General features: G+C 45.2%; 1 protein-coding gene across 1 annotated transcript in view; it reads right to left on the bottom strand.

Annotated features, from left to right (window-relative positions):
* Positions 1-16,548, bottom strand: part of LOC126191056 (high affinity cAMP-specific and IBMX-insensitive 3',5'-cyclic phosphodiesterase 8A) — a 1,161,190-nt gene that overhangs the window by 347,263 nt on the left and 797,379 nt on the right. Inside the window, exon 6 of the mRNA XM_049931769.1 lies at positions 16,144-16,201. Coding sequence (XP_049787726.1) covers positions 16,144-16,201 — 58 coding nt within the window. The remainder of the gene's footprint in view (positions 1-16,143; positions 16,202-16,548) is intronic.

The following is a 16,548-nucleotide window of genomic DNA, read 5'->3' as shown; positions in this document are numbered from 1 at the left end:
CTTAGGATTGACAGTCTGTCACGCTGACCACTTTTTTTTCATTTTTTTGCGCCTTTAACCGCTTTTTTTTATTCTGATTAAAAACCCAATGTTTCTTCTCATATAGTTTACAATGAAAAATGGAAAACCCATCGCCATGAATTGTGTTGTTGGACAAAAAGAAAATAATTTTTATTCAATAATGTAACTAATTTGTTAAATATAATGTAGGTTTGGGAAACTTCCTGAATAATTGGTGGAATAACAAAAGAAAATGAAACAGAAGAAAAAAAGTGCCAGAATAGGAATCGAACACGAGACCTCTGGCGTAGGAGTCCGAGCCCTAAGGATCTTTTTTTTTTTTTTAATGTCCCAAAAGAGAAATCATATATAAAAAAGAAGGAAAAGAAATATAGGACTGAAGTGACATCCTCGTCACTTCACTGGGAGTACATCCTATCCCTCGAAACAACGTAAACCTGGGCCTCCCCACCGCTTCGGGGGGTTATGAAACATGCTGCCTAGAAAGTTCGCAAAATTCGTTTTATATTTTGAGTGGCGTCGGATGATTTCGTGTTGTTCTAGTAGATAATGCCAATAGTCCATGCCAGAGATGAATGTCCGCGAGAGCACGTAGTGCGATGCGTGTCCTCCAATCCATCGGATCGCCGAAGTTTTTTGTGACGGGAAAAATACAGCGTCAGGGAAAAATAAAGCGTCCGTCGTGATCGTAGATTCGTCGGTGCGTCTGAGGAGGGCCATGATGCGTTGCGTCAGCCGCCAAACATTCTTTGCCTCACCGCACTGCAGAGAATGTTCGTCGGTGTCCTGCATGCCACATATAAGGCAGAGCGGGGAATCTACCATGCGAATGTCGTACAATCGTTGGCGGTTGACTGTCTTGCGTTTGATTAGTGTATACCATGACGATCGCGCTGCTGTGGTGAGGAGAGGTGTACGGACAGCTCGCCAAATCTGTCGCCAGTTTCGTGTTGGGTATTTAAGTTCGACAACATTGCTGCCATGATGACGCCGCAAGTATCGATGTATCTCACGGGTAGTGGGGATTCTTGTAGAAGGTATCTGTAACTGAACATAACTAAAATCAACAAAAAATCGCGCGACGTGAGAAAAAGAGGGCGAGATTGTGCCTACAGCGACCGGTGGTTCAAAGGACATGGGAAGAAGCACATCCAGGATGGCCGACGTGATGGCGTGTTGCCGTTGGTTCCAAGTGCGCAGCGTCGCCCGCAGGTATAGAGCTAGAGCCTTGTTTCGCACATCCGTGAGGTTAAGTCCTCCAGCATGGTGTGGGAGAGTTAAAGTCTTGTATTTGACCTTAAACAACATTCCTTGGCTCACATAGTATCCAAAAGGCCGCCATTAATCTGTCAGCAATACCATGTGGCATTGGCAGTACCTGTGCCAGGTGCGGCAGTCGCGAGGCCAGGTGAACATTAGTGTAGTCCACCCTTTGGAGCAGGTCGTGCGTTCGGAGTGAATTGTTGCGTATGTGCAGTCGGACGTTCTAGAGGAGACGTCGATAGCTCGCCGCCGCTGATTGCCGTAGCGATCGGGTGAACAATACACCTAAGCATCGCAAGATGTCCACCGTCGTAAACGGACTGTGCAGATCGTCCAGCCCTCGACCGATGTGCATAATCTTGGTTTTATTCATGTTGACCCTGCTTCCCGCAGCTACTCCGTACGTAGTAAGAAGGGTAACCACCTGACTTACTTCGTTCTCCGACCGGACGAGTATCATCAAGTCGTCGGCATATGCACGACACGTGAAGGAGCTCGCACGGAGTCGGACGCCTGTTAGAGTCCGTCTAAGAGTCTGCATCAATGGTTCGAGCGCTATTGTAAACAGTGTCATCGACAAGGGACATCCTTGCCTAACTGAGCTGCAAACAGGAATCGTTCCTACCTCCCTGCCATTGACTCTCACCGTCGAAGAAGCGCCGCGAAGGAGGCGCATGAGGACGGTAATAAAATCCTGTGGTATCGCCATGCGTCGCATGGTCGAGTCAAGGAAATCATGGTTGATCCTGTCAAAGGCACGATCAAAGTCCACCGATACGAACGCCGCTCGCATGCGACAAGCTTCCGTCAGGGAAATTACGTCACGGTATTCGCCGAGGATAGAATGTATGTTGCTCCGAACCCCTAGACAAGCCTGGTCTGGTGGTATTGTCTTGGATATTACAGTCTTGAGCCTTGCCACCAACATTCGCGCAAAGATCTTATAATCAATATTGAGCATCGTGAGCGGTCTAAATTGATGGGCGCTGACACTCGCTGTCGATTTCGGTATTGGTATAAGCAGTCCCGCCATGAACTGCGACGGAACGTCCGTGTCAGGGCTCAATAACTCATTATACATCAATACCAACTGGGACATCATTAAATCCGCAAATGCGCGGTAAAATTCGAGTGTCAACCCATCTGGCCCAGGGGATTTATGCACCGCACCCTTCGCGAGTGCGCCCCGGATGTCATCTTCCGTTAGGGGTTCCAATAGCGCCTCTGCATCCGGACCATCCACCTCCGTTTGCATCAGTCGCAAAATTTCTTCTCCTGTCCGATTGTCTGTCGGCGTCCCAGTGAAAAGGAGGCGGTAATGCTCCAGAAACTCAGCAGCAATGTCCTGTTGTGACGTCAAGGGCCGACCATCGTCATCATGGAGGACTGTGATTAGGGATCGGCGATTACGCGCATGTCCCTTGGACACATGATGCATGCCAATACGTTCTCCATCGACGTTGTCCAAGCACCGAGCACGGATCGAAAGTCCCTCCAGTCGACGTCTCGTGATAGATAAAATGCAAGCCTGAATGCGATGGACTTCTGCTTGACGCTCGAGCGATGGGGCCATGGAGGACAGGTCGCGGAGCACCATGTAGAAATAATCAAGTGTATCTCGGAGCCATTTCGCTTTTTCCTTGCCATACGTGATGAGAGCTCTTCGTATCGCCGGTTTTGCACACTGCAGCCACCACGAAAGAACCGTACGGTGCAGCGGCAGACGGCGAGTGCAAGTCTGCCATGTTTCTTCGATCCGCTGGCGACATTCGAGATCCACCAATAAGGATGAATTGAGTTTCCAGGAACTACGACTCCTCTGCCGTGGGAGGGTTAACGTGCATAAATATGCAAGGTGATCCGTAAAAGCCGTGGGCCAACGTTCAGCAGCCAACACGTGATCTCTTAATCCGTCAGAAACATAAATCCGATCCAGCCTGCTCGCCGAGTGGCTAGTAAAATACGTGTAGCCCTCTCGCTGCCCATGGATCTTTTCCCACGTGTCCATAAGGGCCATGTCCCGGCAGATCGTGTTCAATGCGTGGCAGGAGCTGAAATTAGGAGTTTGATCCTTCGGGGCGAGTACACAGTTAAAATCCCCCCCTACCAAGATGTGGTCATACCTCCCATGGAATAGGGGGGCAATCTCCTCAGAGTAGAATCGTGCACGCGCCTGTCGATTGTCAGATCCGGAGGGTGCATAGATGTTGCCGATACGAATGCCGTTCACGGTCATAGCCAAACCCCGAGCCGAAGGAAGGTAATCTAGGTCACACATCGGAATCCCTTCCCGAACTAGTATCGCTGTGCCACGTCCTCCATCTGGAGTCGGCGCTAGGTAAGTGTTGTATCCGTGCACGTCGGGAAAAGCAGCATTGCAGGTTTCCTGCATCAGCAGAATATCAACGTTAGTGGCGTAAATCATGTCCCGGAGAAGTTGCATCTTTGCAAGCGAACGTGCGGTGTTAATGTTCACTGTGCCCACCTTATATGCTTGGTTCGTTGTCGTTGTCATGCTCGTGTCATTTCACTGAGAACTCCAAGGGCGTTAGTCCACTATTCGTGCTCAGAGGGGTGCCCGCCAACGGGCTGCCCTCCTTTGTTGTCGTTCCGTGGTGTGCATCCTGTAGGTGAGTGGTCATCATTAGGGCGTGGCAATTCCTGTATGTCCTCGACTGGTTCCGCCCAGTCGCAGTGGTCATCCATCCGAGAAACGTCCTCTGATGTATTTCGACGAGGCTGCTGGGACATTGGTATCCCTGACTCCTTCGTCGGCAGCGCTGGGTCAGTCGGTGTCAATGAAGAGGGACCATCTGAAAGGCAGGACATCCGGTCGCCATCTGACGGAATCCTGTCAGCGTCCTCTAAAGGCACGTGTTCTGTGTCAGACAGTTCTTCGGCTAGGATACATTCCGTGTCCCCTAGGCTAGGGGGGGACGCGTCACCCGAACTATGGCGACGCTTTTTGCGACGCTTCGGCGAACGCTGTTTGCGTGCCCTGCCCTCTGCTGCCTCACTGTGTTCGTCGATCGTTCGTTGGTCCGTTGCCGGTGCCACTGTCACGACCTCTACTTCCACGTCGCGTGCTTCATGTGATTGTCGGAAGGTTCCTCCCTCAACCGACGTGATGTGGGCGTAGGGACCTTCTCCGAGTCACCTCCATGCTCCCGTAACTCGGTCGGCTCTTGCATAAACACGTCCTTGTCACGCTCCGAACTGGGCAACACCTCCCGGCGAGCCACCGACACGTACGTCATCGGCAGTTGCGTGGGAACTTCTCGCTGTGACGCGTCTCCATGTGGCAGTTGCACGACGCGGCGTTGTATGCACTCCGAGCGGATATGTCCTTCTCCACCACAGCCAGAACAAGTGCGTGGCTGGCCATCGTAGATCACAATAGCTCGACACCCGCCAATGTATAAATAAGATGGGATATGTTTAGTAAGGACGATCCGCACCTGTCGCACGCCGTTTAGCACAGGATAGGTACTAAAACTTGCCCAGCGTTCAGGCGTATGACTAAGTACCGTTCCATATGGTCGCAGCGATTCAGTAACCATCGATTCTGGCACCTCAAACGGCAATTCAAAGATCCGAATGATCCTCACACCCAATCCTGAAGGAGCTACTGTTACATCGCTGATATGACCATCAGAGTGTCGAAATTTAAATCCTCTTTGAGCAGCGGAGAGAGTTCTTTCACACGCAGCTTCATCGGTCATCTTTACGTACATTGTACTGCTTACAATGGACAGGTGTATTCCAATTACGTCTGTAGCAGGTAAACGAACTTCTTCCCTCAAAAAACGCTCTATTTCGAAAGCTTTGGGTCTGGCAAATTCGTTGTCGAACGTAAATTGGAGCGTAGTCTTTCGAAAATTGCGTGCCACGGCGATCGAGTCAGACAACAACACGCGCGAGTACCGGCGGTGTAAACACTTCCTCGTCCACGCGCGCCCGCGGCCGGGACAGCAGGTCCGTGCCGCGCCACCGCCTAAAGCAGTCTGTCGCACTTTGCTGTTAGTAGACTCATGCGTGCTCTTTAATCTATCCCATTGCCATGTGATAGGCTATTATCACGTGACAAGATGATGTCTTCCTTATAGACGATCAGAAGTAGGAAACAGATATCTAGAAAATAAAAACAGGAACCTGACGAGGATTCTAACCATAGCCCTAAGGTGGTCGTGAGTGCGATGTCCCAGCAGTCTAATCAGTGAGGGACGACGGCTGGTACGGCAATGTGTGGAGGTACACACATTCCTCTGTACATTCGATGTGCTGCACGATATGACAAGGTAGCCAGCTTCTAGATTTCATACATAAGTCTTCAAAATGCACCCGATCTAATTTTGCTACATAAGCTTTTGTCTAGGATCTGGATGAGAAATCGATTGCTGACCTCCAAATGCGGCATTTTTTCTCCACATTGCATACCGTGATGCAGAAAATCGCAACTAACGGACGGACTTCCCGCTTTCTTCTCGTATGCTTGAGGAACAAACATTAGCTTCTGGTAAAATGGAAATATCGTGTGGCTAGGGCCTCCTGTCGGGTAGACCGTTCGCCTGGTGCAAGTCTTTCGATTTGACGCCACTTCGGCGACCTGCGCGTCGATGGGGATGAAATGATGATGATTAGGACAACACAACACCCAGTCCCTGAGCGGAGAAAATCTCCGACCCAGCCGGGGGTCGAACCCGGGCCCTTAGGATTGACAGTCTGTCACGCTGACCACTCAGCTACCGGGGCGGACTATTAGCTTCTGGTAAAAACGTTTTGATCAAACATACGGGTGTATTGATAATTCTGATTGTAGCTTAAAGTGTAAGGGAATCACATTTCACTTGTAAGTCCATACTAAGGAAAGTGCTGGATTACGAAAGCAGTCTTTTCAAAACATGCGCCTCTCTTCTTGGTTATTCGAAACATATAACAAGAACAAAGTTGCTTTACCTAGACGAAATGTACGGATTACTGGAGATCACATATGCGTTTAAGATCAGGAATTCGTTTAAAAATGCCCCCCTGACGCTGTGTTATACACAGAAGCAATGTAACAGTTTCTATTTAAAACAACTATTGCGTGCACACGAGTGGAATGAAGAACAAGAAACAATCGGAAACAGTAGTCTGCTAATGTTCTGGGGCGCCTGCCTCGAAGCAAGAAGTGGGGCATTGACAGCTACATTTTGTTAGTGAGAATAAGGAACATCACAGGCCTAAGTGTGTGTGTTACGTGTGTTCTAACGGACGGAGCGGCCTCCTTGCTGCCTAAATAGGTCAGCCGTTAGACCTGATAAGGCAGTCGGACAAACGTGGCTTGTGGCGGCCGTTACATCGAAGACTGTAGTCCTGCAATTGCAGCAGTGCCACTTAGCGGATGTCACCGATGGCCTTATTGTTCGGCACGTCTACAGAAGCGCCGGACCGGGACGTCAGTGTACCAGTCCGGTATTTATCCAGTCGGATGTCGGGAACTGACTGACTGGCCGACACACCCAGCCCTCGTCCTTAATCCGTCTGACGTATTCGATTCGGGGCCGGTGCGCCTTAGCTTCTCCGCGATAAAGCCGCTTTAACTAACCTAAGCATGGCTATTTCTTCGGATCAGGAATCTATCATACATGAATGATCAGAATCAATAAAACGCAGTGTGAGAACTGTGTAATCTCGACATTGCAGCTGCATGACTCTGAAGACGCCACTGTCAACAATGATGTAGGTATTAAAAGTTATGCAGTAACAATACAAACTGTAGCTACTTTTGTACTGCAGTGCTGCGTTGGATTTTCCACTGATAGAACTGATCTCTGCACTCAGATACATTTGGCCCCATTGCTTGCACATGTCGAATACAGTAGGGGCGTAGTGAGTGTTTATCATTTCTCTCCACACTGCACAGTGTACATCAAAAAGTGCATTTCACAGCCAAGTTGGCCGCTGCTCATTTCTAACCTTATTTCATTTGATGCAACACCACCTGTATAAATTCTTCTGCGTGAAATGTTCTTCGCCGAGAATTTTGACTAACTCGTGGTTTGAAAGACCCAGTTTCTTTAATTTTCTATTCACATTGCTAAATTACGTTCAGTTAGTACGACTAATGTGAAATATTTCTCTGTACATTCGCACAACTTTCTGAGCACTACATCTTATTCAGTGGAGTAGGCAACAACCAAGTTCACTGTGCATTTTAATTTGCATCACATATTTGCATAAAATACAAAGACGGGTAACATATAATCTTCTCATATTTTTTTATCACAGCTTCATAATTTTACAGTTTCTTGTATTCTATCACTATTTTCACCTTGTTTCTCCCTAAATTATTTATTCTGGTTATTTTGTGCTACCCTTTCTCTCGCCCTCCCCCTCTTCTATGCCTATACATGACTGTAATGAACTGTATATATGCCAGTTTTATGACTTACTATGTCATATGGAATAAATGATTTGTACTTTTTTCCTTCGTTTGTATAAAGCAAGTTTTATCTCTTCATGAACTATGTAACTTGTGTAATTACTTTAATGAATGCAAGTTTAATTCCTCTACTTATCTTATACTTCCAGTAATTGTTCAATACACCCAAAAAGAGCGATGTATGTGCTATGCCCTCTGTCACATAACATTTGATATATATTTGTTTATACACAAGCACACTTGATATAGGCATATTTTCCCTCCTTTACCTTTCTCCCCTCTCTACCACTTTTCCTCCCCCCCCCCTCCTCACCCCACTGCTAATTTTACATCGTAAGCAGAGTATTGAGCTTATCCAATAGTTTCACCGCCTGTAATTAATACTTCCATTTTATATGCCCCCACCCCTTTCGACCGCTCCCCCGTTCCTCCATCCAGCTCCCGCAATGGTCAATAGTTAGGTTCCATTTCATTGACATCTCTTCCACCACTTACCTGGTATCTTTCCCTCCCATTTCATCCCGATTCCATGTAATCCTCTCCCCCCCCCATCCCCCCTCGCCATCACCCCTTCTAATAGCTGTACTTTTTCTCATTGACAACTTTCCCTCCACCTCCCTAGCACCACTCCCAAACACTTTATTTCCGATTACAGTCCACTCCCAGCCCCACCTCAACCCCTCACCGTCCGCCCCCTATCCCGGCCACACACACACTCCACGTTTATAAACATCCGATCATTACGCGAATTGTGCATTTAACACCTTATGTTTTATGCATTATACCTCTGCTGCAACATATTGTTTACAACACATGATATATTTGATGGCAAAGTTTCGTAATCTAGTTTTGCATGTTTATGTATGACACGCATACACACTTTATAGTAAGATTTGACAATTATTGTGTTCTGTCACGGTTACAGTTGTTTTACACTGCACTGATGTTTGGGTGTTTCTCATTTAAACCAGTGTATGGTTAAAGTACTGTTTTTGGAATCATGTATTTTCATGCTATAAGCATATTATTTACATCTTGTATCAACAAGAAACACTGTTCCTCCAAATATGTATTAGCAGGCGTATTTACAGGTAACACATTTTTTTTAAGATGTATGATTCCGTTTCAGTTTTGCGTACCTATGATACTTGCTTAATCATGGAATATGCAAGACAGACTTACAGCCTACGCAGTTCACCTCTGATAACCAGTCAATAAGTAACTTTCATAGTGCATTTTCAGACCATTTCACTGTCAATGTAACCACCGTATTCATGTTTATTCTGCGGCTCAATTGTACTATGGGTGGAAAACATGTTTGCTGCCTGTGCGTCATAAATTTTTCTGGTTTTGTACTTATCTACAGTCTGGGATACCTTTGACGATGGCTTCACCTAAAGATTAACTATACTCAACATGTAAGTTGTATTATTTCAATAATTTTTATTCTGACATTGAAATGGCTTAACGATAAATTTTGATCCTTCTCACTTTCTATGCATTTGTACAATAAACTTTTTCAGTGATGTAGTTGATGATGGTCTAAGACCTAAATCACGGTAGGAATATAAAATAAACAAGAAAGTCAAATGGCGAAATATCATTCAAACATCATACAAACAAGTACCATAAATTAGTATTTCGATTGTTTCCTTCAGTAGCCTCCTATAGTGTGAACATAATGGAACTATCCTTGAAAATATATCATGCACGTTAAGACAGGCAATCCAGCTTATCATCTGCCCCATGCTGCAGACGTGTAAACTGTGTTGCCTGTCTTAAGGAGCATAAAATAAATTCCAGGCCCATCGTTGTATAGCTGTCTCCAACAACAAAATAAACGTGGCCAAAAGCGTACAATAGCCAATGGAGATTGTCTTCAAGCTAATGTACTTGTCGTAGCTTGTGTTTCCTTCTCCCCTCCCTCCTTCCTTCCTCTCCAATACTAGTTTTGTAATGTCGATCATGAACAACTTCAATCGTGCCTAGTATAAACTGAAACGCCACCCGATGGTGAAAACTGGAAGTATTCTGGCAACAAATTGATCAATCGTAAGAGCAAACACTTTCTGTGAGCTTCTGTGAAAAACAGGTCACGTCACTGACAGTCTTTTAGATCTCCCCTCATCTCTGGATCACTCTAGGACCGTTAGCCCGACGTTACCTAACTTTGGGAACCCTCCTCCCCTGTAATCAGACCCTGTGGGGCTGCAGCCCCATTACACGGCCAGTGGACTGCACTAACCGGTGCGCACGCGGCTGAACTCCTTCCTCACTAGTTAACAGCAGCACGCTATGCCTGCCTTCAAGACAGACCCTCAAACTTTGTTGTGGCTTGCTTCAACCAGTTGAAGTGCAGATGCTTGTTAACATTACTAACAACGCCTGATATGAGAATAGTTTTTTCTACTTTCTGAAAGTTGGCTCAAATTCAGCTTAGCTTCAAATTAATTTTTCGTTAAAAATTTCGTTATACAACCACCGTAGTGAAACCGAGAAATATAGCACACGTCTAACATATCGAAGAAACAATGCAACAGTCCTTTACCGTTCTTAGAGCTTCCCTTTTCCTATTTTATGACAGCCTATCACCTCACTTTTGGTTGCTATCTTTATAAAGCTTTTCTTAAGAAATCAAGCCTCGTATGTAGGGTAACAAGCGACACGTGGTGGAATTACGCAGCGGAATTGCGTAGCTGGTGCTGAATTTAAAGTCTTTTGTACGAATGCCAAGGGGATGAGGCACTGCATGTAGACGAGAAAGAACGTCTTTAGAAACTACACGTCCAATACAGGGAGCTCGATATGTAGTTTATTTCGCCTTTAAGGTTGTTTACAGTACAGTATCGGCAACTTTGCACTGTCATTGATAGTTTCTTTTTCATCGAAAAAAATAGTGATTCTGCACGTCTCTGATGTGCGTAGAAACAAACTGCTCACAACAAGCTTTGTATTATTCGCATAACTGAGAACACGTGTGGACTAGATTCGATAGGAACTGCGAATAAAGGAATAAGAACTCCTATTCATTGTTTTTTTGTTGGCTCATCAGTTTTCTGACTGCTTTGGTGCAGCCCACCATGAATTCCTTTCCTTTGCCAACCACTTCATCTCACAAGGAACCCCTTGATTGCGTAATCACAAGTTCAGTCTTTAGTAAGGCTCATTTGAAAGTGTTGTGTTAACAATTATGACAGGAAATATATTAATTGCTAATGACTGACCATGTGTATCAGGAAGGCAACAGAAAATGAGTGTCCGGGAGGTGCACCGATCAACCTTCTATTGGATGTCTGCATCACACTTTACAAAATGGATTTCATCGAGATTCAACAAGTGTTCAAAACAAATGATAAACACCAAATGAAAAATGGTGCGGCACTATAATCACAAAGGTTCGCCCCAACAAGATTAAGGCGAGCTCCTTGGGAGTTACAAACCGTGCAGGAAATTCAGTTAGGTATCTACTCTTAAAGAATGCATATAGACTCCTACTGAAGCAACGGTGTGATGAGAATTGATGGAACGTGATGGCATGCAACCGAATGCAAAACAGTCTATCGTGGAGCTTATCGTGAAACTGGCTATACTTTAAGGCGAAGCTGCAGGTAGCGCGATAATCCAGAGGCTGAACTGGTCCAATGGTTCTAGGTGGTATGAACTGCAATGTGGAACACTATTCAGGAGGAATAGTTTACTCTAATCGTGTATGGTTTTTATCCGCAGATCAGGAACCAAGCAAAAGCAAGTTCTTTTGACCAGCTACTGGCCAAAAGCAGGGCTCATACCATATTTGTAGTTCTCTTACGCCCGTTTCACCACTCGTGCTTGCTATGACGTAAATATTTGCTACTGCCGTTGCAAGATCACTCACACGAGAAAGAATCGCAGAGGCAGAGCATCTCCAACTTCTGGCAGCAAGATAAATAACTTTCCAACCAATTTACCGTCCAGATTAACAGTCGGCATAATTGCATACGAATGCGTTAAGGGACTGATGTTAGTTGATCTTGATACAACTCTCTTGGTACCTATAATCTACAGGGTTTCTTTCATATGCGTTTCCTCTCCACATTCCGAATGGTCGGAGTTGAAAAATTCCTTACTGAACGGTGGGGTAAGTTTGTTTACCTCATCTACAAATTCTCGAGCCGACTCCGCAGTTTGCTGTGCACCGACAAGTTGACACTTTGTTTGAAATTTCTTTACCTTACGTCTTCCAATTCTGTAGCTCTGTTTGAAGCTATGCAACCATCCACTGCCTCACTTGAAATCACTGTAATCTATGTCGCGCACTACTGCATAGCGTTGCAGATCACTATCGCACAGCCTCTAAATTGTATCGAGCGTTGTTGAAAAGAGCAAACACCAGTTTTTGTAACGAGTGCACCTTGTCCTGTAGTTTTTATTATGCATTACACGGTCATATTGCTGCACACTTATTCCAAATAGGTTCATAATAGTTTTTTTACTATGCTGCGGATGATCTTCCATGTATGTAATTATGTTTAGTACCCGCTCTTTGGACAACGATTGTACTTTACTACGTTTCACTGGAGACGGGATTTGTGGCTCCCTGTCCGACAGCGGTGCCTGTTTCAGTATCACTTTTACTTGGTAAGCACGTATCGTCATCATTGTTCTCCTCATACACATTGTCCACACAGTCGAGCGTATACGACACCACACATTCCTCTGACTCATATTGCAGAAACGCTAATGTTTCAGCTCCCACTTCTTTTTCAATCTGTGAAATTTCTGGGGTTTCTTTCCGATGACGTGTCAGCTTCGGCAACTTTTGTTGTAGACATAATGCAATGTTTGTTTTGTTTATCGTTGCCACAGCTCTGCTTTGTATGAACACCACTAGGACTGTAGCAGTGTTGTGAGTGACTCGTCGACTAAGCAGTTCAACTACGCTCCGTAGCCTCCTGCTGTGCTCGGCATTGGACACCTCCAGTCCCGCCCCCTGTAGCCATTAGCAGCCAATATTGCGACTGCGTGGTAGACAGTATGTGGGGAGTCGAATGCCTTAAACCTCATTGGCCTCTTCCGACCTCGCCTCAAGGGGTTCCGCGTCAGAGCAGCACTTGCAGCCAGCGTCCTCAGTTATTTGTTGCATGTATTCCAGTCTCTATCTTCCTCTACAGTTTTTACCTTATAGAGCTCTCTGATGTCTTGCCTAATTCCGATCATTCTATCCCTTCTTCTCGTCAATATTTTTCGAATGTTCATCTCCTCGCCGATCCTGCTGAGAACCTCCTCATTTATTATCTAATTACGGATAGCGTCTGAAGCTGGTAGACTCTGCCTGGGCGGAAATGTCCTATTTGCCTCTGGTAGTCTGCTTTTTATATCCTCTTTGTGTCGTGCGTCACGAGTTACTTTGCTTCCAAGGTAGCAAAATTCCTTACCTTCCTCTACTTGTGGTCCCCAATTTTGATGTAAAATGTACCGTTAATCTCATTTCTGGTACTCAGCATGATCTTTTTACGCCAGTTTACTCTCAGTCCACATTCTGTACTCGGTAGACTGATCGTTCCATTCAGCAGATCCTGTAACTCTTCTTCACTTTCATTGAGAACAGCAGTGTCATCAGCGAGTCTTATCACTGCCATCCTTTTACTTTGAGTTTTAATCTGACTCCGGAACCATTATTTTACTTCCGCCGTTGCTTCTTAAATGTACAGGCTGAAGAGTACTTCGTTCTTGGTCTTCCATTCTCTTTTTTCCCTCTCGGTTCTTGTACGTATTGTATATTACTCGTGTTTAACTACAGCTTATTCCTGTTACCATGAAAATTTCTAGGATATTGCGCCATTTTATTTGTCGTACGCTGTTTCTAGGTCGAGAAATCCTATGAATGTGTCTTTATTTTTCTTTAAGTCTAGCTTCCATTATCAAGTGCCATATCAGTATTGCCCCTCTGGTACCTTTACGCTTCTTTAAAAATGGTTCAAATGGCTCTGAGCACTATGGGACTCAACTGCTGAGGTCATCAGTCCCCTAGAACTTAGAACTACTTAAATCTAACTAACCTAAGGACATCACACACATCCATGCCCAAGGCAGGATTCGAACCTGCGACCGTAGCGGTCGCACGGTTCCAAACTGTAGCGCCGAGAACCGCTCGGCCACTCCGGCCGGCTACGCTTCTTTAAGCTCACTGACACTACGTGCAACGTGCATGTGCCTGACTAGCAGTCACTCCTCGCCAGGCGACGCTGCTATCGCCTGGACGGGGTTTATATCGATAGCAGGTCACTGCCCATAATGATCTGGTTGATCAGTGTATGTAGGAGTACGTCTCTCTCCTTGTAACCACTGTTTGCAGAAAAGACTGATATCGGCTAAATACTCTATCTCAAGCCAGGCCAAGTTTTTTGCTCGTCCGCTTCGGTAGCTGCGCGGTCAGCGTGGCGGATTGCAAACTAAAGTTGTCTGGGTTCGATTCCTAGACGGGTAGGAGATTTTCTCCGCTCGGGCACTGGGTGCTGTGTTGTCCTCACGTCATAATTGACTTCCCACTAGTGAGATGGCTGTGTGGGGACGTCCCGAAATCCAGTAAGTAAAATAGAAAGAAAGAAAAAAAAAAAGATTTACGCTCCCAAAGCGCGCTCGTACTCCACAAGCGCAGCCGACTTTGCTCAATACTCCGGCGTTCCCCATCACTCCACTATTCTAAGAGCAAAAAATGGCTCAAATGGCTCTGAGCACTATAGGACTTAACTTCTGAGGCCATCAGTCCCCTAGAACTTAAAACTACTTAAACCTAACTAACCTAAGGACGTCACACACATCCATTCCCGAGACAGGATTCGAACCTGAGACTGTAGCGGTCGCGCGGTTCCAGATTGTAGCTCCTAGAACCGCTCGGCCACACCGGCCAGCTTCTAAGAGCAGGTGAGTGAGTAAGACAGCTATATGCTGAAGGCTGCACACGCAGGAAACTCAAGAAGACGTGTTTGCAACACAGTGCGACTACTTGTAACATGGATGTAGCATACTCCTATAAGAAGGATCGACATTTTGATTGTAGTGCATAGTTATGCCGATTATAAGAAACAGTTTATTGTAAGTGTACGCTACGAGTTTGCAAACAGTGCATAAGAAAAATCCAAAGAGCCACAGTGGTGGAAGAAAGAGCATGCCACGAGCGGACCCGTATTTCTGATGAACAGAGTGAGTGACCATTTACATGTTCTTTCCAGCAACAAGTGCATTCTCCAACGTCTGAAACCACTACACAGCTCAAAACACATTCCAATACAAAAAAACTGCTAAATTATAATCTGTGAGTGTCGATACCAAAATCTTTCGTATTGCTAACTATCCTGATAATGACTCATACGTCGAAACAAGTTACAGTATTTAAAAACTTAAAGCGAGATTACAAAGGCTTATAACTCCATAAAATCTGTTTATAAGTTGAGGATAGCGGGATAGTACATCAGTGAGTCTGAAATATACTTTCACTGTATAATGACGCTAGATTGAGATTATTAATTTTGTTTGGTCTCCCTAAACTCAAATTCTGATTTATCATGGAGGGATGCTGCCTGAGCTTTTAGCAGCGGCAAGTGCGAAAACACACACAGAGGATGTAACGGAAAAGAAGCAGTATTTTGATGGTCCTATTCTGTGTGTGTGTGTGTGTGTGTGTGTGTGTGTGTGAGAGAGAGAGAGAGAGAGAGAGAGAGAGAGAGAGAGAGAGATGCAGTGACTGGTAACGAGATATGAATTAATGGCGTAGTATTAGGGTTAGGATTGTGCATCTAACGTGTTTTCAGAGTTCACAGAAAGAAGCACTGCACGGGATGTAGAAATACTTGTAACTGCTGACACCAGACCTGTAATTTATTATAAGCCTGTATGTAACACTTTCTTAACTGTTAATTATGCGTATACAGGAGGGATCTGTGTGCCATACCACAAAAGGAATTACTGCTTACTGCAGCTTTTAAGACTGCGTATGCTGTACAATTAGAAGAACTGCTGGTAACTTACAAACATAAGTAAACTGATATTTTAACAAAATTCGACAATGTCTCGGTACAGACTGCGGTCTCCGTCTCCCTGAATACTCACGCCATTTGTGGACAAACACCAATACGCTTACGCCGCTGAGAACCAGTGCGGCAGTCAGTATTTACGCGTCACATAACGATCAGCACAATGTTAGGAGTAAAGGATTTGTTCTTCAACCTCCGAAGATGTTTGAAATCAGTGTTAATGAAAGACGGTAATCGCACAATACGAAGAACGTTTCGGGAACGTTCTTTGTCGAGTATATTGACTGCATCCAATTAAACAATAAAACTACGGATTTCCCTCTGCACGTTGATAAATCAGAATTTAGGTAGAGTAAAACAGATTTATTTGCAAGTATAATAAAGTTCAGTAGAGGCAAGCCCTTGGAGCACCACTGCACTTACCCTGTTAAAGCCGGCGTTCAGGTACGGGATGACGGCTGCCTCTTCCTTTTCCGCCGTGCTGAAAACAAAACACAACACAGTTAACACATGTTTTGGGGGTAAATGCTTCATATCTGGTCGATATCAAGTTGATATTGGATAACTACGCTAGGGTTATAAAAATTTATCTACTTTCTGACGAAACAAAATTATTAATGCCAATCATTCCAAAAAAAGAGCTTACAGATTAGTATAGACTAACAGGGTGCAGTAAAGTTCTAGATTTTATGTCTAAAATAACTGTCTTTGATTTTGAAATAATATTCAACCGTCAAAGTTGGAGAAAAAGAAAGAAATGATTAGCGTTTGACTTCACGCCGACCACGAGGCCATTAGACAAGGTCGTGTAAGAGTAAGGAATACGTC

Source organism: Schistocerca cancellata, chromosome 6 (assembly GCF_023864275.1).
Source record: "Schistocerca cancellata isolate TAMUIC-IGC-003103 chromosome 6, iqSchCanc2.1, whole genome shotgun sequence".
Classification (NCBI taxonomy): Eukaryota; Metazoa; Arthropoda; class Insecta; order Orthoptera; family Acrididae; genus Schistocerca; species Schistocerca cancellata.
This window is presented reverse-complemented; position numbering and strand designations above follow the sequence as displayed.